At 34.4% G+C, this 24,452-nt stretch overlaps 4 protein-coding genes across 5 annotated transcripts in view; 1 reads left to right on the top strand and 3 right to left on the bottom strand.

Annotated features, from left to right (window-relative positions):
* Window positions 1-5: 5 nt before the first annotated feature.
* LOC107843907 (UDP-URONIC ACID TRANSPORTER 1) lies at window positions 6-5,855 on the bottom strand. Its single transcript, XM_016688326.2, has 4 exons — window positions 5,174-5,855; window positions 2,182-2,285; window positions 627-855; window positions 6-513 (listed from the first exon to the last, which is right to left on the bottom strand). The coding sequence occupies exons 1-4, from the start codon at window positions 5,639-5,641 to the stop codon at window positions 367-369; spliced, it is 948 nt and encodes a 315-aa protein (XP_016543812.1). The 5' UTR covers window positions 5,642-5,855; the 3' UTR covers window positions 6-366.
* Window positions 5,856-9,171: 3,316 nt separating this feature from the next.
* Window positions 9,172-15,012, bottom strand: LOC107843904 (alpha carbonic anhydrase 4). 2 transcript variants are annotated; one of them, XM_016688323.2, is made up of 7 exons: window positions 14,772-15,012; window positions 13,313-13,530; window positions 11,663-11,769; window positions 11,471-11,576; window positions 10,607-10,765; window positions 10,039-10,092; window positions 9,172-9,522 (listed from the first exon to the last, which is right to left on the bottom strand). In XM_016688323.2, the coding sequence occupies exons 1-7, from the start codon at window positions 14,884-14,886 to the stop codon at window positions 9,457-9,459; spliced, it is 825 nt and encodes a 274-aa protein (XP_016543809.2). In that variant the 5' UTR covers window positions 14,887-15,012; the 3' UTR covers window positions 9,172-9,456. The 2 variants fall into 2 exon arrangements, with proteins under 2 accessions (XP_016543809.2, XP_047253398.1); XM_047397442.1 differs by lacking the exon at window positions 14,772-15,012 and adding an exon at window positions 14,185-14,230.
* Window positions 15,013-16,155: 1,143 nt separating this feature from the next.
* On the bottom strand, window positions 16,156-23,473 carry LOC107843903 (protein FATTY ACID EXPORT 1, chloroplastic). The gene is made up of 6 exons (XM_016688322.2): window positions 22,912-23,473; window positions 20,317-20,554; window positions 18,736-18,903; window positions 16,751-16,797; window positions 16,620-16,660; window positions 16,156-16,534 (listed from the first exon to the last, which is right to left on the bottom strand). The coding sequence occupies exons 1-6, from the start codon at window positions 23,014-23,016 to the stop codon at window positions 16,441-16,443; spliced, it is 693 nt and encodes a 230-aa protein (XP_016543808.1). The 5' UTR covers window positions 23,017-23,473; the 3' UTR covers window positions 16,156-16,440.
* A 302-nt stretch (window positions 23,474-23,775) lies between these two features.
* The window catches only part of LOC107843900 (DNA repair protein recA homolog 2, mitochondrial), a 7,237-nt gene continuing 6,560 nt past the window's right edge, over window positions 23,776-24,452 (top strand). Inside the window, exons 1-2 of the mRNA XM_016688320.2 lie at window positions 23,776-24,058; window positions 24,206-24,254. Of these exons, the coding sequence (XP_016543806.1) occupies window positions 23,990-24,058; window positions 24,206-24,254 (118 nt within the window). The 5' untranslated portion in view covers window positions 23,776-23,989. The remainder of the gene's footprint in view (window positions 24,059-24,205; window positions 24,255-24,452) is intronic.

Here is a 24,452-nt window from a genome sequence, read left to right as displayed (position 1 = left end):
AAAACTGAGAAGCAATAAGAGGTTATATTGCTCAAACTGTAACAGCATATCATCTGATACTACATACATCCTATGACTCGTCGGCAAAAAGAATACAACAGAAAAATTTTAACAGTTCCCATCCCCCGTCCCCTATAACTTTAGCGCAATAACAGAGAAACTGATACAACTGCATACATCCAATCATGTTGAACAAAAGGGACGAATAGAAATGATTTCCAAGTCCCCCACCACTTTATCCATTTCGTCACTTGATCTATCGGCTATTGCAATGATGATCCATGTATCAGTAACTCTACCGTGCATCTAATGTTCAAGAAACAAAACTGGGGACTCACGACTTCAGCAAAATGGTCGTGTCTGAGCTCATTTGCTTCTTCTCTTGGATTCCCCATAAGCAACAACCCCCATGACGGTCATTGCATAGCCCGCAATGCCAATAAAAGTAACAGGATTGCGGAAAAGAAGAATCGAGATCACAACAGCCACGGCACCTTTGGCATTCCCCAGGACCTATAAATGGTCATGCAAATAGAATAAAGTTGTTCAAAATAGGTTAAAGTAAGCTAAAATACGACTACAAATTGGAAACAAAGGCGAAGGGGCAAGCGAAGGAGAGCACAAACCTGGAGTGTCAATGCACTAGTATGCTTGGTTACCAAAAAGTTCAACAAGTTGGCCCCATATGCCATTATAGAATTGATCAAAATAAGTAGAACTAGGTGTCTATGCGTCATAGCAAGTGTAATAGTGGCATCTATCACATTGGGCTCCATTATGAGTGTTGCAGGCAATAAAGCTAGAACGGCAATTGGCGACATGTAGAGCAGTAGATTCATGGAGTTCAACTTTTCCCTAAAAAAATAACTGCAGGTTAATGGGGAGGTCATAACAACATGTACAGCGGCAGATCTATAGAGTTTAATTTATCCCTAACAAAAATTAGAGCAGGTTACAAACGAGGTCACAAAAGAAAACTACAACATGTATCAGCAAAACAAATGAATAAAGCTATAACAAATGAACAAACACCATACCCAGACCCCTTAATTCTCACGAAAAGAGGAGTCTTGTCGCTTTTTTTCCTGACATACACCTTACTCAATTCTCACCCTTCAACTTACTAGAGCTTCCATCATTGTTCTAGGAAGTACCCAGCTGTATCAAAGAAAGAATGTCCTAACGAATACAACTCGTATAGTAAAGCTGCAATGTAGTAAACTGTAGTCCACACTTTCCTCCAGCACCAGTTCAGGCACCGAGAGTCATGATTCTTAACAACTTCGCTGTGTGCTTGTGTACCGGCGTTTAGTTACTGGATCTTTATACAGGCATTTGGCTTTAGACATGCTGGCTGGGCCTCCTTATCGTCTGGGCCCTTTATGTTTGTGACACTACTTGTCAGCTACTAAATTCACGCTCATTTCTGTCCTTTATATGTGGTTATCCTTGCCTGGCTCAACCCGTCGATGTCCATGATAACACCTGATAATCTTGCACAATTTTGATATTCAAATTGCTGTGTGCATTCCTCCCAACTGATTTGGTGAGATCTCCTCAAGCCAATCAACCTATCCATTCTAGTTCATTCATCGACTTCAAAACTTAACTCCCCCTCTTTGCCGCAGTCTCTTCAATAGTTTGAAATAAAGTACATCAAACTTTTGCACTTCTATTTGTTTGTTTCACTAATGGACAGACAAGAAAATTGTTCCATCAACAGTCACTGCTAAGGGAGATTGATGTCAACCTGCTGCCACCTTATAGGACTTTAAAATGGCAGCCATTTCGCTAGACCTTTTACAAGCTTTGCATGCAAAAGTTCCTAAATCACCCTTTGCATCCTCGTACGATCCATGGAAGGACTTATCAAAAGAAAAAAAGTCAAGAGGTTTCATCGCCGTTGCTGTCGAACTGTTTTTAATAGTGCGAATGTTTCAATCGAAGGAAAGGCCACGAGAAGTGCACAGAATATGCTACCTCATTCCACTTCATCTTTTACACGCCCAGCAAACACGCAGAAATGCATAGTGCTGGAGTGAAAGAGTTCACATAGACCAGAAGGAACATGGTTACATCTATTTCCATAAACTGACTATTATAAGGATAAGAAAAGAACCACCAACAAGAATTACAATACTTAAAACATAAACAGATGGCTGGAAGCAGGAAAATACTAACCCTTCATTGGAAAGAAGAACGCCTTGAAGAACAGACTTAAAGGCTCTAGCGGCAGTTGCACTTATACACATGATAAATCCATAAAGGTGGAAGCTTGGTTCACCCTGCCAACAAAAGATACTTATCAGACCATTAAAAGATCACATCACGAAAAAGAGTCATTGGAAAGAGGATTGAGAATCTCAACTAGTAGAAGAGCTTTTTTTTTTGATAACCGTGGTGTCCTTGCCAGGACCTCGACTAATTCCATGGAATACCTGTCACCTCCCACCAGCATCAGGTATCAGGTAACTCTATCCACCAAGGGTAGAACAGATGGGAAGAAATCACCTAGTTTGTCTTCGTTGGGATTTGAACCTGAGACCTCATGGTACTCAACCCCACTTCATTGAACCACTAGGCCACACCCTTGGGTGCAAGAGTTTTTAAATTCAAGATGTTAAATTTTTTTTCTTATGATGGCGTAACTGATATCAAGAACCAACAGGTAAAGACTAACATTTAAGAAGACAAAATATCTTACATAGAGGTTATTCCTGCTAGTGCACAGCCATTATACTAATATCATTCGCTTACTCCTGACTGGGCATACTTTGGACCAATAGCTGTTCAAACTTCAAACTATATTTGCAACTTCAGACATCAATTAGCTTAAAAAGGGCAGCCCAGTGCACTAAGCTCCCGCTATGCGCAAGGTCCGGGGAAGGGCCCAACCACAAGGATCTATTGTACGCAGTCTCACCTTACATTTTTGCAAGGGGCTATTTCCACAGCTTGAACCTGTGACCTCCTAATCACATGGCAGCAACTTTACCAGTTACTCCAAGGCTCTCCTTCATTACTTAGAAGCTACAAATAGTTAATTACCACTTCCTATTTGCTTCAAATCTTAAATTCGCACCAGCAGAATTTGGATCTCTCAGTTTCGTGTCCCAGGGCTAATAATCTACGAAGAAAGGAGGGGTGGAGAGGACAGATCAACCAAAGATCCACTCCTTATAGAAAGGGGAATGAATCATTTTTCCGATTTTTCATTTTGTTTTAAGGCCCCATCGATGAAAGAACAAATCGGAAAATAGTAAATTTGATGAATATTTATTTTATATGGTCTCATCTTTATCACACTTCTTCGTATAAAATGGTGACTACATTTGAAATCAATTTCAACAATATAAGTGCAATGTAGAGAAAAAGAAAACATTAGAATTTGCATAATGTATCAAAGAAGCAAGCAAATTTCAGATCTAATCTCAAGCTATACGATTCACACTTTAAAAGGAAACCTTCAAAAATCCTCCAATTTTGTAGCAAGTATAGATCAAGTATAACAACAACAACATAATACGCAGACCTTACACTACCTTGGTCACTAGAGAGCAAATAACAAAAATTGAACATTACCCAAAAAAGAGAAATCTTTACGCATTCTTCAACATGCCCCAGCAAGATCATCAGAAAGCAAATAACAAAATTTCAAACATTGTACCAAAAAGACAAATCTGTAAACATTTTTAAACATACCTCAGCAAGATCAATAGAAACAACAACAACATACGGAGTGTACTCTCACAAGACGGGGTCTTGGGAGGGTAGAGCGTACGCAGACCTTACCACTACCTTAAGATTGATAGAAAGTAATAACAAAATTTGAAACAAACCCAAAAGGACAACTCTTTAACCATTTCTCAACATACCCCAGCAAGATCAATAGAAAGCAAATAACAAAATCTGAAAACATAAACCAATAGCAAGATCAAATCTTTATTAAACAAAATTCAACGTACCCCACTAGCAATAACAACACCAGCAATCACATGAACAAGGCAACCATAAGTAATCCAAGCTTTAAATATTTTCAACATACCTCAGCAAGATCAATAGAAAATACTAACAAAATATGAAAATTGACAAAAAAGATCAAAACTTTAAACAATTTCCTACAGACCCCAGCAAAATCAACAGAAAGCAAATATCAAGAAATGAAAATCAAACCAAAAAGATCAAATCTGTACGCACTTTTCAACATAACCCACTAGCAATAACAGCATCAAGTCACCAACAAGATAAAAGTTTGCGTAGCCAACCAACTGAATTACTAAGATTTCCCTAAAATGTAGTCACTGTATAGATCAACTACAATAAGGAAAAGATGAAAGATCCAAAAGGGTCATAAAACCAAATCACAGCAAGATCAACAAAAAGCAAATAACAAAATTTGAAAACTTGAACCAATAGCAAGATCAAATCTTTAAACGAAAAATTCAACATATCCCATTAGCAATAACAACACCAGCAGACACATGAACAAGGCAATCATAAGTAATCCAAGCTTTAAATATTTTTCAACATACCCCAGCAAGATCAATTGAAAATACAAACAAATTATGAAAATTGACAAAAAAGATCAAATCCTTAAGCAATTTTCAAAATACCCCAGCAAGATCTCTAAAAAGCAAACATCAAAAATTGAAAATCAACCCAAAAAGACAAATCTTAAACCATTTTTCAACATAATCTAGCAAGATCAATAGAAACAACAACACCAACAACATACACAGTATAATCTCACAAGATGTGATGGGGTCTGGGGAGGGTAGACTGTACGCATACCTCACCACTACCTTAAGATCAATAGAAAGTAATAACAAAATTTGAAAATTGACCCAAAATGACAAATCTTTAAACATTTTTCAACATGCCCCAAGCAAGATCAACAGAAAGCAAATAACAAATATTTCAAATCAACCAAAAAATCAAATCTTTAAGCAATTTTCAACATACCCCACTTGCAATAACAACACCAGCAACCACAGGAACAACTGAACTGAACTACTAAGATTTTCCTAAAATGCAACAGTCACTGTATAGATCAACTACAGTAAGGTTCCTCTTTTTTCCATTACACCAAATCACAACAAGATCAATATAAAGTAAACAATAAAATCTGAAAAATCACCAAAAAGATCAAATCTTTAAGCAAATGTCAACATACCCCACTAGCAATAACAACACCAGCAACAACAGGAACAAGGCAACCATAAGTAGTCCAAGCTTCTCTCTTCTGAGTGATCATATAAGCAAACAAAGCTGTAAAAAAAGGTGTTGTTGCACCAACAGCTTGATTGAATGAAACAGGAAGATACCTCAATGAAATATTCCCACCAACAACAGAACCACAAAACACAATACTAAGTGTAGCAATTCTTAAAAACTGAGATCTTGATCTGATCCTTTGAAATGGCACAATTTTCAAGAAAACAATTGAAACATAACTAAGTACAGCACATGCTGACATATGACACATTGTTAGGAAAATCGGGAAAGAAAAACCATAGTTTGAGAGTAACAGCTTGTTAAGGAGAAGGACACCAATGTTGGATGAGTACCAAAAGATGATTAAGGATGCAATGAAAAGGGTTTGTTTTTCTGATTGTGTTGATGTTGGTGATGATGATGACATTGCTGTTTCTTGGGATTTGTGCCAGGAGTTTTTCAGATGGTGTCAGTGAAAGTGAAGGTTCTTGATGTGGGATGTATGTGTGTCTGTGTTGTGTTTTTCCTCAGATTGAGGAAATCTTGTATGTGTTTCTTGATTTTGGTTTTCGTATGTGTGTTGTTTTTTTGGAAATTTTTGTAAGATTTGTGTATAGGTGGGAGAAAGAGAAACAAACACTTATGATCTAATTTATTTAATATCAAATTTAAAAAAGTAAAATTTATTTTATATAATCTAGTTTATTTAATACGAAATTTAAGAAAGTAAAACTTATAAAATCTATATTTTAAAATAATTCATATATTTTGATCATTTCGTTAAGATGAAATTGATATTTTAAAGTCAAATTACTACTAAATATAGAAATAAGTATTTTTTTAAAAATAAAATTGACTAAAGAAAATGTATCGCGTAAATAGAAATTAAAGAGAGTATTAGTTAGAAATTTTGAGTTTTATTCATAAAAGGATTGAATTAAAGAGAATATTGAATAGGATAAAAATTTTACACACTAATATTTGCGTTTAGCATAATAAATGTGTAATATGTGTTTGTATAATATTAGAAAATAGCATATCGATATCAAACAGGAACTAAAACTATAGAAAAAACTATCATAAAATATTATATTGTGACATCAACTCGATAAATATTACACAATTATTTTCAAACACTTGTACTTATGAAGAAAATTTTGAAGATTAGACACAAAGAAATTTCCTAGAAGAAGAGAGAAATTGTTTGGTAAATTACCTAAAAGGTTGGTTTATATAGACTTTGGAAAGCCAAAGGGGGTCAAAGAGACTTTAATTTAATTAGTCAAGTAACTTGCATATTAAACAAGACTTAATTAAGCCATTTAAATTGGAATGAAATGAATGTTACAAGAAATAAATCAAATGTTAATTCTTGAATGTAGGTGATAGACTTGTAATAGATAACTACTTATTGTTTTTTTTTTAATCAGGATAATTCGCAAGCGCTATAATTTCAGTCATAAGCTTTTGTCTTTCGAATAAGCACTTTGTGTGCATTAGGTATCCCTCACTGTGTAGTAATCTGCAAACCACATAAGGAATGTAAATCATACTAGACAAATCCTGTGCGATAAACTCGACTCAAAAGGGATCAATTTTGAGTCGTCTATATGGATAACCACCCTCTTTCAAACCAAGTAATTTTTTGATAGATTTAAAAACAATATCTTATGAAAGTAATTAGTCAATCTACTTTACTTCCTACTTTATAGAGCATATCAGAAATTTGTTATTTCTATAAAATTAGTCAATTGAATTCCTAGCTAGTACTTTATTTGTGAATTATAATTTACCAGTTTGATGAAATTAAGAAGTTTTGATGATTTCATAAGTTATAAAATTTCATATTTATGTGAAAAATACAAAACTTTTGAGATTTATAATTACATATTTAAATAAAATTTAATTTTAAATCAATCTAATTTTGAATCCTGATCAAATTGGCTCTTAGTCTTTACAAATATGAATAAGGAAACGGATTAATTGAATTTTTGAAATTAAAATTCGAAAGCAAATATTGGTCAATAAGTTTATGAAGAGTCATAATACATAAGTATTTTAATTTAGTTTCAACTAACAATTAAACACTTCCTATTGAAAATATATATTTAAACATCTCAACTTATTTCCGTCATATCTCACACACATCGAATACTAATATAATACGTAAATTTTAAAGTTAAAACTAAATAATTATTGTATTAACTTGAAATTTAATTAATAGTAAAATAAAAAATGAGCTAAAATATACCTAAATGTGTATCTTTACGTGTCTTTGTGCCTCTTGGACCGCTTTGTTGCTGATCTAAGATTTTAAAGATAATAACCATTAAATAATACTAATATAATTTTATATATATATATATATATATATATATTTACTTTCCATTATACTCAGCTAAACATTTTAGCTCGTTTGGTACGAGGGATAAGAGATAACTAATTTCTGAATTAATATTTGATTAAGATAAAATACATGATGAGATGACTCATCTCAAAGAATATAATATTATTTTTATCTCATCTTGAAGGTGAAATAACTAATCTCAAATATTGGTCCCAAAATAACTTATTTTCCAACCAAACGGCCTCTTAATATAAAATGAAATATTAATACATAGAGAATAAACATATACACTTGTATAATCTTGAAATATGTACTATATATTATAGGGAACGTAACGTGTTATATGAATAAAGATTTCAGCTTTACTACTGATGAAAGCAAATGGATGAATTGGTCAATTTTTTTAATACTAAAATTGTTGTGTTTTGAGTTTATACAAAGTAATTTAACTTGTACTAAAAGTGCAACAATAAATTCAAACATTATCGAAAACAAAACTTTGATATTTAAGTGAAGAAGGATAGAAGAATGGATTCATTATTTATGTGTTTTAAATCATATGACATTATAATTCTCGAATATTTCTGATAGTTCGATAACATATTTCTATTTTCTCTTCAACTAAAGCTTTAGCATGGCGTGATTTTCAACTAACCTATTATTTCTCAAAGTTAGCGTAGTTATCAATATTTTTCAAGTGACATTAATATATTTTTGTGGAATGATTCACTTATAATTAATTTTCAATTACTTTGATTGCGTATAAATACTTTTATAATATCAAAGGAAGCCCGATGCACTAAGCTCCCGCTATGCATGAGATCTGCAGAAAGATTGAACCTCCAAATTTATTATACGTAAACTTTATCCTATAATTTTTGCACGAGATTGCTTTCACGATTCGAATTTGTGACCTGATGAATTAACTTTTATAATATCATTTCATAAAATAAGATGGTACATGCAAGTTTTGGAAAGAAAAAGAACATGAAGATTACATTACGTATTTCCTTTTGGAGATACATGTGAACATCAAACAATGACTTTTTTAGGTTTACAAATATAAATACATCCAAAAGGTAAATTAATTATAAAAAGAAAAAAAAAAAACTTTGCTATTTAAGTGAAGAAGAATGGAAGAACAGATTCATTATAATTCTCAAATATTTTTAATAGTTCGGTAACATATTTCTGTTATCTTCTCTTCAATTAAAACTTTTGCATGGCGTAATTTTCAAAACTAACTTCTTTCTCAAAATTATCGTAGATTATGCGATGCAAAAGCTTAAGTAGCCATAATATATACTTGCAATCCTCCAATCTATTTACATAATACATGCCATCTTTTTTAAGTTTTAATCTAATTACTATTTAATATTTTTTTGTATAATGAATTAATTTTCAAGTACTTTGATCTTATATAAATACTTTTATAATATCAAAGGAAGCTCGATGCATTAAGTTCTCATTATGCATGAGGTCCGTAGAAAAATCAAACCTCAAAAATTTATTATACATAATTTTATTCTGCAATTTCTGCAGAAGATTGGTTCCACGATTTGAATCTGTTTTATAATATCAGTTCATAAAATTAGATGGTATATGAAGTATTGGAAATAAAAAGAACATGAAGATTACATTACATATTTGCTTTTGGAGATACATGTGGACCTCAAATAATGATTTTTTGGGGGGTCTCCAAATTCCAAATATAAATACATCCAAAAGGTAAATTAATTAATTTCATTTCCAACACTTGACCACCAACCATAGAGTAATTTAATTAAGGTACTTTGTAATGAAGAAACTTTTTTTTTTTTCATGCATGTAATAAAATTCACATGCCATCGTCATTAAATTTTGAAGCTTAATAATTCACCAATTCTTGGTCTTTCTTACATAACTAGATACACTGGTCTTCTACGTAAGCCTTGAGTTGGTCTTGCATTTACTTGAAATCCCTATAAAAAAAAATACAAATATATTATGAGTAAAGACGGTTTGGTGCACAAAGTATTCCACGTTAGCAGGATTTACAGAAGGGCCGCGTTCTAAAATTTATGAGGAAAGATGGCCTGATGCATGCACAAAGCATCCCGCATTAGCAAGATTCGCGAAAGGGCCAAGTTCTAAAAATTATGAGTAAAGACGGTCTGGTGCACAAAGCATCCCAGATTAGAAGGATTCACAGAAGGGTCAAGTTCTAAAAATTATGAGTAAAGACGACCTGGTGCACAAAGCATCTCACGTTATTAGGATTCACAGAAGGGATACGTTCTAAAAACTATGAGTAAAAACGGCCTGGCGCATGCATAAAGCATCCACATTAGTAGAATTCACGAAACAGTTACATTCTATTCGTAGTTATTTTCACGGCTCAAATTCATGACAGATAGATCACATGAAAATATCTTTATACTTCCTTTTGATTCAGTGTTTTTGTATAAAGTAAAAAAAGAGTTACTTATGATACTTACATCATTAACAGCATTCCTCAATGCCATCATTTGATCCATGGAAACAGTCCTTGGCTAAATTAACCAATAAATAATATAGTCAGTATAAATGTAAATTAAAATATAAAATATTTATATTAAGAAAGGCAGCGCGATACATTAAAGTTTCCACTATGTACACAACTTTACATTTCTGCAAGAGTGTTTCCACGGCTTGAACACAGAGGCGGAGCCAACCAGTGACGGAGCCAGGATTTTCACTAAGAAGGTTCAAAAGTGAATATACGAACTAACCGAAGGGGTACATAGAAAATAATTTTAACCTTACATAAATAGTATAATTTTCTGTCGAAGGGGATTTAGATGAATTCCTTGTCCAAAGTTGGCTCTGTCAGAGGGTTCATTCGAGCCTCCTTCGATGAAAAAATATACAATTTATGTACGATTAAAATTATTTTTTATATACATAGACGTTTAACCTCCGTTGATTAATTTTCTTCAAACAGCTTGAAAAATATACTTGTATGTATTGAGAAAAATATAGAAAATTTATAGATGGATATATATATATATATATATATATATATACCTGATGTAGTACATTCCAAACAATACCCTCAGTGCATGGAGGAACAGTAAGTGAACCAATGTATCTATAGAATGGTTCAGCTTTGACTCCCAATTTGTTTGGGTCAACCAGTCCAACTTTTTTACCCTTACGATCAACTGTCTTTGCATGGTGGATCAACTGTGTCGAAATCAGAAATTTCATCAAAATCTAAAATTTGAAATAGAATATAAATTTCTGATAAGAAATGCTCAATTAACCACCCTTCCTTTTACATGGCTACTATTAGCGTTTGTGACCCGAATTTTGTTGATCCGGCCTTGAAAAGTTCGTGATGCGACCCACATTTGTGATTTTTTATGGGGTCTGTTGTGGTATCAAAGGGATTGATCTTAGAATTTATTTGAACGCACGTATTATATAAGTGCGTTTAGTGGGTTATTTTTTGGTCGTTTAAATACGCCATTGAGACTTCCGTCTCCTAATTATACTCCTCTCCATTATAGTAAATTTCTTCCTCCTCTGCCCGTGATTTTTTTTTTTCCGTCAAAAGTTTTCACGTAAAATCTATATGTTCTTCTTGTTTTCTTTTATTTATGGTATTGCTTATTTCTATCGGTTCAATTACAGTTACATATGACAAGATTTAGACTGTTCGATTGCAAGTTAAGTGATGTGACATCTGTCCTACTGACACATTTCACAACAACCTTCAAAAGTTATGGTGGAATGCGTAAAATTCTTTATCCTTAATCAAAAGTTACGGAATTGAGTTTGGATATGAAAAAAAATCTTATTATGAAGCACTTTCATTATCGATGAGCGTTACGCTACGTAACGTGAAAATCTAGATTAGTCGAGCTCAAAAGATAGAGGATTAGATACCTCATTAAGAAAAGGGTTTGGGGGTCCAATATTGAAGAGGATACCAATCACAGCTGTTAATTTGCCATTAACACTCTGATGAATCAAATGGGCTTCCATAGCCAAGCTGCCAATTAAATATTAATTGATTAACAATAATATATCTAGTGAAATTTTACGAGTCAGCTAAAAAAATAAATTAAATACTTATACCTTTGTCCATCAACTTTGTGCTCAGAAGGAGTATGCCAATGGCATTGAATTAATTTATACACAGTACCATTAAGGGTGATAGATCCTGCATCTCCTTCCCATTGCAACTGCAAAGACACTCACCATTAGTTGGATTGGATTCATAATTTATCGGTGCGGATTCAGGATTTCAAGAGGATGAATATAATATAATAAAGGAGTTCGAGGAGGATGAATGTACTATAATAAAGTAGACACACGTGTCATGTATACATGGGAATTCTCACACGGATACATGCAGCTCACACGATTTGTAATGCAGCACGTGTGTGTCTACCTGTTCTGCTTTATAATAATCCAAAGATGGAGGGCACAGATATCAGTCGAGGCCACGTTAAAAGACATATATACACATGTGTTATACATTGCAAATCTCACACGATTTGACATGTAGGACACATGTAGTTTATACGATTTGTCATGCAGCACTTGTGTGTCTGCCTGTTCTACTTCATTATAGTCCAAAGATGGAGGACACAGATATCAGCCGAGGTCAAGTTAAAGGACATATAGACACACGTGTCATATATGACAAATCTCGCACGATTTGACATGTTGGACACATGCAGTTTATACGAATTGTCATGCAACACTTGTGTGTCTGCCTGTTCTACTTCATTATAGTCCAAAGATGGAGGGCACAGATATCAGCCGAGGTCACGTTAAAGGACATATAGACACACGTGTCATACACACAAATCTCACATGATTTGACATGTTGGACACATGCAACTCACACGATTTGTCAGGCAGCATGTGTGTATCTACCTGTTAGATTTTATAGTAATCCAAGATGGAGGACAGAGATATCAACCGAGGCTACATTAGAGGACATATATACACACGTGTCACACATAACAAATCTCATACGATTTGACATGTAGGACACATGCTGCTCACACGATTTTTCATGCAGCACGTGTGTGCCTACCTGTTGTACTTTATAATAGTTCAAAGATGGAGGGTACATATATTAGCCGAAACCACGTTAAAGGACACATGCAGCTCACACATTATGCAATACGTGTGTATCTACCTGTTCTAATTTATAATAGTCCAAAGATGGAGGGCACAAATATCAACCGAGGCCATGTCAAAGGACATATAGACACACGTGTCATACATGGCAAATCTCACATGATTTGACATGTAGGACACATGCAGCTCACATGATTTGTCATGCAACACGTGTGTGCCTACCTATTCTACTTTATAATATTCCAAAGATGAAGGACACAGATATCAATTGTGGCCACGTTAAAGGACATATAGACACACGATTTGACATGCAGGACACATGCAGCTCACACGTTTTGTCATGCAGCACGTGTGTGCCTACCTGTTCTACTTTATAATATTCCAAAGATGGAGGGCACAGATATCAATTGTGGCCACGTTAAAGGACATATAGACACACGATTTGACGTGTAGGACGCATGCAAGTCACACGATTTGTCATGCGCAACACGTGTGTGCCTATTCGTTCTACTTTATAATAGTCCAAAGATGGTCGATCGGGGGCACAGATATCAACCGAAGCCACATTAAAGAACACGTTTATGTATTATCTCAATATTAAATGTAGCATGATTGTTAGAGAGATTGACATACCTTAATATCATGGCCTCTATTCATTATAGTAGCCGATGAAATTTTGTAATTTGGGGTAAAATGTGGTATACGTTTTGTGACTTTCACAGTTTTATTACGGAAATTAATAGGAGACTGAAATAATCCAGTATCACATATTTTCCAATTAGGTTTAAGTGTACCCCATTTGTATGGTCCCTCTGTTGTTCCCAGCAAGTAAGAGAAGGGTTTCTCATCATCTGAAAAAAAAATAAAAATTGAAGAATATTTGATATGAAAATATAATTCAATAAATGATTGATGAAAGTCTTTTAAAATCGAGGATATATAAGAAACAACCTAAGATAGAGATTAGATCTGCGTATACATCTTATCCTTCCCAGACCCCACTTTGCGGGTATATTGTTGTTGTTGTTGATTGGAAAAAGTTTTAATCAATGTTTTGGTGTCTTCTATGAGGTGCATATTATTATTTAAATAAAATACAAAGAAAAAAATGTCATTACTATATGATTGAGAAAGAAAAATAATGTTAACTAGTAAATGAATATCAAGAAGAAGGAAAAATGTTCATCTCCATATATACTAATACAAATAAAGTTCAAAAATTAGAAAAACATGAAAAAACTTATTGGTTATATTCAAATTCAATTTCAGAAAAAAAAAATTGCAACTAAATTAAATATTATACCAATAAATTTTAGCATGAAAAGACCAAACCACACCTATCGATCGTCAAATTCCTAACTCCGTCATTGATATCAATGAACTCATGTAATATATAAACATAACTTTGTTATTGACCTATTTATGTCTGCATATTTTTTCGACGAAGGGGCATCGATTTAAAACACACATATATAAGATTGGAAATAGGGGAAAATAATACATACCAACTTCATTTTTACCAATAATTTTTAGCATGAAAAGACCAAATCACACTCATCGTCAAATTCCTAACTCCGCCATCGATACGTAATATATAAACATAACTTTATCGACCTATTATGTTTGCATATTTTTTCGATGAAGGATTATCGAATTAAAATAAACATATATACGATTGGTATTAATGGAAATAATACAATCCAATCATTTTTACCAATAATTTTTAGCATGAAAAGATCAAACCACACTCATCATCAAATTCCTAACTCGCCATTGATATCAATAAACTCATGTTATATATAAACATAACTATATCGACCTATTTATGTCTGCATATTTTTTCGACGAAGGGATATCAAATTAAAATACACATATATAACATTGGGATTAATGGAAAATAATACATACCAACTTCATTTTTCACCGCTAATTTTTAGCATGAAAAGACCAAATCACACATAACTCCGCCATTGATACCAATCAACTCTTGTAATATATAAACATAACTTTATCGACCGATTTATGTCTACAAAGGAATATCTAATTAAAATACACATATATAAGACTGGAATTAATGAAAAATAATACATACCAACTTCATTTTTACCACCAGCATTTTTACCAGTAGCATTAGCATTAATACACATTGTGTATGATAAAATGAAGATAAATGAAAGCACAACTGGGAAAAAAATTGTTTTCGCCATGACTAACTGTTGCAATAGGCTGCTCAGCCGGTGGCGATTCCCAGCGGAGCTTGAGCCAGATGACACTTTTAATATAATATAAATTTTTTTGTAATATGAAATTTTATTTACAAAAAAAGGTCCCAGCAATTTAAAAAATGAAAGAGAAAAGTGAAATTTAAATATAAGATTGATGCGTTATTATAGGAATTTGTGGGGAATGTATTGAATTAAAACAAGAATATTAATTAGTTATCATTAATTTTAACGTGTGATAGTTAGTTAGTTTCCATTTTTATTATTATCAGAAGATAAGTTAGTTACATTTATCAATATGATAAGTGATTTTTAATTGTATAAATCTCGTTTGTTTACACCGTCGATATATATTATTGGATATATTTATTAATATTATCATCTATAAATTAAATTTAAATGTATAAACGGAATAAGTTAAATTTTGAGTAAAGCATTATAGTGCCCTCGTGAGCTATGACCAAATTTGTTACGACACACTCCGACTTCACGGGAATCCTATTATCTCCCCGAACTAAGTTTTAGCGTATTTTTGTCAACCTTTTAGCTGACGTAACACCTTTGATGTGGGGCCCATTTTTTGTAATAAAGGTGTCACGTCAGCACAAAATAATGAAAAAAACACTAAAATTGAGTTCAGGAATGTAATAGGATCTCTGTGAAGTTGGAGTTTGTCGTAGCAACTTGAACGATAGTTCGGGAGGTATTGGATGTGTATCTCTTAATTTTTTAATGAACTTAGACGCAATGTTCTGATGCGTGAGCTAAGCATATAAACTCTAGATCGAATGAACACTATTATGAACGAAAACTTGATATTTAAGTGGAGGTAGGTAGACAAACGAAATTGATCCATTATCCATCGAGTTTCGACTATGTAAAATTGTATAATTTAGATTGCAAGGATCATAGGAGATGTAAACCGCACTCGACAAGCCCCATGCACAAGCTCGTGGTTGCTGGATTCAATCCGAGGTCTCCTACCGAGAGACCTACCTCCCAACCACTCAACCATGCGCTTGCCGGCAATAAGAACTTTGAATTGAGAGAAGCTATAAAACAACAATTGGAAGAAAAAATAAAAGAGCAGCCCGGCGCACTAAAGCTCCCGCTATACGCAGGGTCCGAGGAAGGGCCCCACCACAAGGGTGTATTGTACGCAGCCTTACCTTACATTTCTGTCAGAAGCAGTTTCCAAGGCTCCTGATCACATGACAACAACTTTACCGGTTACTCCGATTGGAAGAGAAAATATGAAGAAAAAAAAAAGGTGTGCATTCTATGTTTAGGTACTTAAGATGATCCATAAGTAATAATTTGTATAATCCAAACTATCATAACACTCATTGTGCCATTAACAAGTTGCTAATGAACTAACTCTTATGACATTAGCAAAATCATTCTACATTCCAAGACCAATATCATCGAAACTTCGCTCACTTTCCTCATTACCAGTAGTATGAAACTCGCGTAAATTAACAGATTTTGCTCACTGCAAAACTGTCGACATTGATTGTTGCCGAGCTTTTGAGATTTTCACTAATACGCGTCTGATGCAGATGCCTTCAACTTCTTAGGTGGTGGATTACCTCCAGATAGTATCACATAAGAGTAGAAGCAGAACATTGCAGCACTGAAGAATTTAACAACAAAGTAAACGATAATGTTGCATCTGGTAATGGATACGTGAGAAGAGAGAAAAGAAGACGTTGTAATACCTGATAGCAGCGAAGAAGCCAGTAGGGAACACTTTTCCTGTCTGCATTAACAAAACGAAACAAAAAAACTATTTTAATAATGCAAGTCGGGCAAGAACATAACAGAAGACTTTGGCGATATGAAGACCTACCAGTGAGAAGGTCTGCATGTTTTTCCACAGAAGGGTCACAGCAAGTACTGCAGGACAACATAAGGAGAAACCGAAGAATTAGTGAAAGGAAGATATATTCAGATGTATATGTTTGAATAGACACAATATGTAAAAGTGAATCCACACTCGAACTTGGCCTCACCAAGTTTGAGAGTGCACATCTAGACACTTTAACTTGGTCTCAACTGGCATCTTAACACTCCAACTCGTCCCCACTGTATCTCGTGGACACCCAACGCTGACGTGACACATAAAATTTTTTTTTTTTGACTTGCACCAGGTGTCCGAGACTGTTCGAGCCCCAACTAATCCCGGGGGTGCACAGGCCCTCGGCAAGGAGTTTCCCGCAAGTGCACCACGGCTAATTCAGGGTTTCACCCAGTCCGATGGCCCTCAGAAATTGTTTGCACCCAGTGGGTATCGAACTTGAGACCTTGAAAGGGAGCACCCCAAAGCTCAAGCCAATTACCACCAGGCCAACCCCCGAGGGTTGACGTGACACAAATTTTGGAGTATCTAGATGATCATTTTGTAAGTTGGAGTGTTAAGTGACATAGTGGAGACGAGTTGAGGTACCTAAATGTGCATACTCAAAGTTGGAATGTTTACTTGCCAGTCGTGGCCAAGTTTGAGCGTCTATTTATGTATTATGCCTTCTTTCAAGTAGCAGCAGCATATTTTGACAGGTTAAATGGAAAATGCAGTCAAAATTTTTCATCAAGGAGAAATATTTGCCTTGCAGTCATATAGGTTGAAATTTCATATTACGCCCTTGTTGTTTGATCGTCACACATAGCAGATTGGTAGCTCACAGAGAATCATGTACAATAACGAGAACTTTGCATGCATGAGATCTTCAGAAAAAACATGAGAAACTCCACAATTTAAAAAGTTAGGAAAATTAGCTTTGCTTTGTGATTACACATGTTATATTATGTTTACGTACTGATGTCAACAGCAACAACCTCAAGATCGGTCACAGCAATGTGGAAACCCACGACCCAATAACAATTCAAAGGATCTAAGCACACACCAAGTGAGAGCTTCCTTCTCTCTATCTCTATTAAGCAGTGGCGGACCCAAAATTTAAAGATAGTGGGTGTTTAAAAAATTAAAAAGCTAAGAAAAAATAAAAAATGACCTCAATGAGGTTCGAACCCGAGTCAAGCACCTTAAAATCAACCTAAATGTCAGTGCACCCAATCAACTTTTTGTTAGAGTGGGTACTTTTATATGTTTTATACCTATTTTCGTATATTTTTTATGTAATTATACCTATTCTGCGTTGAGTTTAGTGGGTGCCGGAGCACCCCAAATTATAACGTAGGTCCACCCCAGCTATTAAGCCATCTCTCCAACCCCAAAAGATACAACAACAACAACATACCCAGTTTATTCCCACAAAGTGGGGTATGGGGAGGGTAAGTGTACGGAGTCCATACCACTACCTCAATGTTGAGAGAGAGAGGTTGTTTCCGATAGACCCGCGGCTCAAGACAAAAACAATCTACAAAAGAAATGAATATCCATTTGTTTCAAAATGAGGCTCGAGAAAAAGGAGACAGCTCTCGGAATTGTTTGGCAAATTTACTTTCCCCCTTTCCTTCTTTTCCCTTTTCATTTTAGCAAGAAAAATTGTCCTTATCAGGAGGGAGGAGCTGTGGATGGAAGTGGTACAAATTTGAAGTGAGCTAAAAATAAAAACTAGCATTGGCAACTGAGATGAATATGAAATCAGTTCATAGGCCCATCATATTATGGATGCCATCGTTATTGTATTACGGAGTACTAGATATATCTATGATCACATACAATGTTAAACCTACAAACAGATACAGAAGAGATTACGCAAAAAGGAAGTGTTCCCGGTTCACAACCATTAACATGCTAAAGACTGCCCACCAGCCACAATGAGACTATGCAGAAAAACAATTAGCAATTAACTGAAAGACAACGGCAAATACCTGCTTGACCCAATATGAATGGAAAGTTAGTTTTCCCTTCCCGCCACACCTTCATGCTAATGGCACTGAGAGCCAATAATGAACCTCCGAAAAGAACACCACTGCCTAATGTGGCAGGATTTCTTGAGAATATAAAACCAATAAGTCCCCCCGTGAAAACAAGACCACCTGTGAAGAGAATCAATGAGTTGTTTACAATCAATTGAGTAGTCTAAGAGATTAAAGCACCTTTCTACTGTAGACAAAGATTAAGTCAGATCCGAAGGGTATTCAGCTTGAATGATTTGTCCAAGAAGTAACAGAAGAGAATGTGAAAATGTCAAAGCATTGTGTCTTATGGCTAGTGCTTTTATAGACGTTATGTACAATACAATAGTTTAATGTAGTCTACTGATAGTGCGATAGAATATTGAAACACTTATACATAGATGCGCCTATTTAGAGCATCCACACAAGAAAATGCATAAAACTTACTGCATGTGCACCTAACTTCGGTATAGCCAGAAAAGTGCTGCCCACTCACGCGTGAGGTATACGTTCCAGAAATCCAAGAGCTTGGGTGTAACATGAATAGAGCATGGGACTTTCTGTAGAAAAAGTGACTTTGTGGGCTGTGAATTTCAGGACTTGTCCAACCTTGTCTTGGTCTAGTTATGGACAAGACTCATGAAAACAGATTGGAGAACCACCAAAACAAACACATTGGAGGTTTTTTTCCTGAAGTTATTGTGATTGTACAGAGAGGCTCTTATTCTTTTTGGATCCGAGGCTTTTTTTCTTATAAGTGCGAGAACTTATAGAATAAATGGGAAAAATGCATATATTTGTCTTATGCTACGACTCTTATATATGCTATCAGTGAAGTATTCCTCTCCATCTAAGAAAATGGCATTATTAGTAGAAGAAATGGAAGGAATATTTAAACGACATCAGTTTTGCTGGACACGGGGCTGAATAATGAGCTTAATTCTGGATGCAATGACACGCAGGAGACCCACTAAGCATGGTTAGTTCCTCATAGAATTGAGGGTTTTGCAGGTTAAACAAAATGTATCAAACATATATCCTGATGTTCATAACAGAAATGACAAATGGGAAGTGAACAAATAGGCTTAAATTTCCAATAAAGAACAGACCTCCGCATGACAACTCTTGTCCTAGTCTATGGTCAAGTTTTGTCATGTAGAGGTTAGTAAATCAACTTGAAAAGTTTTACTTTCAACTGACTCTTGGATTTAAGAAAAGGACCAAGATTGAGTCATCATTCGTTGTCAAAGGTCATAAGCGGCACTCTTGACTTGAACATGTTCAGAAAGACTTTAAGGAAATGCACTAAGCTTTCAGTTTAAGAATGGTGGAGAGCATATTATGTTCAGTAACTGACATGTGATGAGTCCTGTAAACTGGCTGAATTCATCAGTCGGCAAGGGATCGAGTTTAAAGATGATGTGGCAAAGAGAAAAAACTGCCACGTGTTTGAACCACGATAAGCATTATGAAGAAAATATAAAATATGGAAAGCCGTGAATAGAGAAGTATTATATGTTCCTCAGCCTTCTCAGACTATGAGATGCTACTTACCAAAGGGAATTCCTAAACAAAAATCATGAATTTTTGCTGCCCTTTTTGGCTCGCTGCTGGTGTTCTCTTGCACTGGCTCATTTATTTCTTTCCCCGCAACGTGTTCTTCTGGTGCAGAATATGAGTTTGAAGAAGTCCCATTAAGTGATTTTGAAGAATCTGTTGCATAACTTAAAGTGGCCCTGCCCTTTAAACTGGATTCATCTGCGCCATGCCCATCACTACTCATAGCAATTACCTGAAATCCATGATAAATGAAGTTTGTCTAAGTGAAGGAAGACAGATTCCACATGGCGATTCACTTCCCTTATAGACCGAAATGTTAGGCAGCATACCAAAAAGGTCAAACTAAAGGAGCAAATATAAAAGAAACGGAAAAAGAGTAAAAGACAGTTATATATTTTGAAGTCAAATACCTAACTATCAGCTAAATGTTCAACTCTGAGTTTGGTTCAGGGAAATACAGAAAGAGAAAGAGCGAAACGGAAAGTAAAAGACTATCTTATAGAACGTGCAACTACTAAAATCAGAAGAACAAAAAGATAACAATTGAGTATAACTTTGTACGGAAGCATCATGGAAGGTCTGATGGTATTGCAGTTGCAGATTTGAGAATCTCAGCTCCCAGAGAGGTTCGCTCCGGCCTAAGATTAGATGTTATATGCTCATTTATAAAGATAAATACAGAAGTAGTTTCAGTCTCCATCTTTCATCTATTTTATGAGCAAAATCATATTCAGAAGTTGAAAGTATGCACCAATCTTCGGCCAAATAAATTATAATCACATCAAAAGCAAGTATGTTATTGGCCAACATCTCAACCAATCAATCAACTATGCCTCAATCACAAACTAGTTGAGGTCGACTTTACAAATCCTGTAAGACCATTCTACTTTATTCGGGCCCAACTTTTTGTGTCCAAACATATGATTTCTGAATATGCCCTCTAAGTTTATCAAGAGGCACTACTTAAAGAAGATAAGTCTCTTAAGATGAAATCTTATTGACCAAAAAAGGAAGAAGACGAAGCTCTAAATGATCACATATTAGATCACGATAAACCTTACACCATATATCAGTGGAGTAAAAAGGTACAAGAGCACTCAACAAACATAGCGACACAAAATCTCTTAAAATTCTTTCCTTTTCCCAGCATAATACCCCAAACAGTTAAGAGGCAGATTCAAGATTCAAGCTTTCTCTTATATATGATAACATTTCACATAATTTCATTTTGCCTTCCTGCTTAAGGCACTAATTCGTATGGAAACCCATATCGCGTTGAATAGAATCTCCTTCTTTGACTTGTGCTATCTCTGGAAAGGAAAGATCTTGCATATAGACAACCGATAGCCGTATACAAACTGAAAAATAAGCAACTACAAAAGCTAGTCTTTTTATGGGGATGGTCTAATTTACTAGTGACAACAAAGTCCTTTGTAATTACCAAGGGGGAAGGAGGATCAACTAGTTCTGTGAGGCACATCACCACTTTTGAGACTATGGGTGTCAACTGACAGTAACATATACGTCAAATAAAATTTCAACTACATATATGAGTCGAGCTCAATGTAGTGGACGCTGTTGGTTAAAAATTTTTGAAAACATTTTCTTAAGGAAAACGAACTCCTTACAAATGAGGAAAACACTTCTCCAACAAAAGTAGGAAAAACAAGTTCGACGAGTGTCATTCCACAAGATTGTCTCCTCCCCACCCTCCAACACAACTCATCTTCACCTCCACCCTCATAGCCCCATCCCTATCCCCCCCCCCCACCTCTACCCCCACCCCACTCCTATAGTACTCGTCCAACAAAATGAGGAAAAGATTTCTTCATTAAAAGTACGGAAAAAAGTTCCACGAGTAGCATTCCATACATTGTGTCCTCCCCACCCTCCAACATACCTCATCTTCACCCCAACCCTCATAGCCCCGTTCCCACCACCCCACACCCACACCCACTCCTATAGGAGTTGTCTAGATTATATACATACAAATATTTATAGGATACAAAGTTTTGCTACGTACCAAACACAAGAAAATAAGTAACATGCTCACTAACTTTCCAACAAAACATTTTTCTTAGCACCAACACACCCAATGATTCAAAACATGTCTTTATAACAAACGATGAACAAATAAGCCTCTGGGTTCCATAAAAATCAATTCTTGATGTCAAAAAAAGGAAAAAAAGATTGTAACAACAACATACAAATTGAAATCTCACAAGTGAGGTCCGGGAAGGGTAAAGTGTACGCAGACCTTACCACTACCTACGGGAAGGTAGAGAGGCTATTTCCAAAAGACCCTCGGCTCAAGAAAAAATAGTCCAAATACAGACGTAATAGAAATAACAGATGGTAACAAAAACAATAAATAGTAGCAAGACTGTAACTACAACAAAACAATATGATAGTCGAAGTACAAGAAACTACAAATAATAACACAAATCAAAGGACAAGAAACTCCAAGAGCAATACAACAACTACTAGTAAGGATGGACAACATGTATTTACAACAAATAACAGCTAAATAAACTTCTGGGGTTCCATCAAAATCAATTCTTGATGTAAAAAAAGTGAAAAAGATTGTACCTTTAGGGGAAAAGTAGAACATGGGTACAATGGTCGACTATGAAACTGTACTAATCCGCCTTTAATTGAAGAGAAACAAGAAAGCTGAGAAGTTGCCAAAGACATAGCTGCTTATTCTGAATATTGAATCTTGATTTGCTTACAAAAATTTCTCAGACAACACAATCAAGAAAACTATGTGTTTTTGAGTTTGATAAAGTCAATGATGTTAGGTACTTATAATTGGTAAAGTTTTGATTTGACTGATGATGTTTCAGCTCTTGTTTTTTGACTATGAAGTAGTAAAATTATTATGAAAAATCAAATTGCTTCTTTAGATCTGTTTTTCCCCTAATTAGGAAAAAAAAAAAAAAAGACAAAATTCCTGACACATTTTTATATGATATTTTATCATATAATTGCAGTTGATGCGTTTCAAAATAATTGCCATGTCTGATTTCATGAAAATCAATTTTATTAATTTATGCATTGATTTGCATCCATGATACCTTAATGTTTAAAATTTTCATCCCACCTAGTCTTTCAAGATATTAATTATGTTTTTTAATGAAATAATTTTATTATTTAAATAAAAAAAATGATAATCTTGATATATAACTCTCATTTTGTTTTAATTTGTTTATTTAATTTTATTATTATGAATATGAAATACACTAAATAAGTTATTGTTATTGATGATAGCATTGACTTGACACAAAAATTTCTTTTAAATAAATTAAATCTTACTCATATCATATACTTACTTTAATTTTATGATCGGACACGTGCCACATGAAAATTAAAATTAAAAAATTAAAAAAAAAAAAAAGGACAGTCTTTTAAACTGAATAAAAGGAAAATTAAAACAGAGGGGAGTATTAAAAAGAAATTAACATAAACTTTTTAAATGTGCTCCTTTATAAAATGAAAAAAAAAAGACCTATAAAGTTATTTATTTTTCTGAAAATTTTGTCCCTTTTTTTTTTTTTTTTTTTTTTAATTTTTTTTTTAAAAAAAAAAAAAAAAAAAAAAAAAAAAAAAAAATTAAAAAAAGCTCCAAAGTAAGCAAGCAAGCAAAAATGCCCTGCTGAACATACCAATGGTGGTGCCCAAGTCACTTCAATTTCTTGGTGGTCGCCTTTCTTTTTACAACTTCTACAAACCCCAGGTAATTTTTTACCTTCTCTATCTTTATTTACATATACACAAGAAATGAACTTTTTTGGAGTTATGTTTTTTTTTTTATGTTTGAACTAAGAAGTCAGTTAGTTTGCTAATTTATGTGTTTTTTTGTGTGTGTGTTAATTGTTATCAGAATGGAATAGCTTGGAGAAGGATGCTGAGTACTTATGCATCTTCAGCAGGTTTTTTTTTTTCTTGTTTAGTTTTATTTTTATGATTGCACAGCTTCAGCTCAATGTGGATAATAGGAGGGTGTGGAAGTCGAGGATTAGGATAGTAGGTTAGTAGGTCGAAAAATTAGGAGAGTAGGATAATAGGAGGATGTGGAGGTTGAGAATTAGGATAGTAGGTTAGTAGGTCGAGAATTAGGAGAGTAGGAT

Source organism: Capsicum annuum, chromosome 10 (genome assembly GCF_002878395.1).
Source record: "Capsicum annuum cultivar UCD-10X-F1 chromosome 10, UCD10Xv1.1, whole genome shotgun sequence".
Lineage (NCBI taxonomy): Eukaryota > Viridiplantae > Streptophyta > Magnoliopsida > Solanales > Solanaceae > Capsicum > Capsicum annuum.
This window is presented reverse-complemented; position numbering and strand designations above follow the sequence as displayed.

What these genes read in the sequence shown, in the direction of transcription:
- LOC107843904 (XM_016688323.2), bottom strand. Translation starts at nt 14,886, where the DNA reads ATGGCGAAAACAATTTTTTTCCCAGTTGTGCTTTCATTTATCTTCATT. An exon ending in ATAGAGGCCATGATATTAAG is followed by an intron (nt 11,770 to 13,312) that starts GTATGTCAATCT and finishes GTGTCTTTGCAG; the next exon opens with TTGCAATGGGAAGGAGATGC. An exon ending in TGAGGAATGCTGTTAATGAT is followed by an intron (nt 9,523 to 10,038) that starts GTAAGTATCATA and finishes TTTTTTTTATAG; the next exon opens with GGATTTCAAGTAAATGCAAG.
- LOC107843907 (XM_016688326.2), bottom strand. Translation starts at nt 5,641, where the DNA reads ATGTCATCATCATCACCAACATCAACACAATCAGAAAAACAAACCCTT. An exon ending in GTGTTGTTATTGCTAGTGGG is followed by an intron (nt 2,286 to 5,173) that starts GTATGTTGACAT and finishes TTTTGTTGGCAG; the next exon opens with GGTGAACCAAGCTTCCACCT. An exon ending in CTAGTGCATTGACACTCCAG is followed by an intron (nt 514 to 626) that starts GTTTGTGCTCTC and finishes GACCATTTATAG; the next exon opens with GTCCTGGGGAATGCCAAAGG.
- LOC107843903 (XM_016688322.2), bottom strand. Translation starts at nt 23,016, where the DNA reads ATGTCTTTGGCAACTTCTCAGCTTTCTTGTTTCTCTTCAATTAAAGGC. An exon ending in TTGTTTAGGAATTCCCTTTG is followed by an intron (nt 18,904 to 20,316) that starts GTAAGTAGCATC and finishes TTCTCTTCACAG; the next exon opens with GTGGTCTTGTTTTCACGGGG. An exon ending in ACATGCAGACCTTCTCACTG is followed by an intron (nt 16,661 to 16,750) that starts GTAGGTCTTCAT and finishes TTGTTAATGCAG; the next exon opens with ACAGGAAAAGTGTTCCCTAC.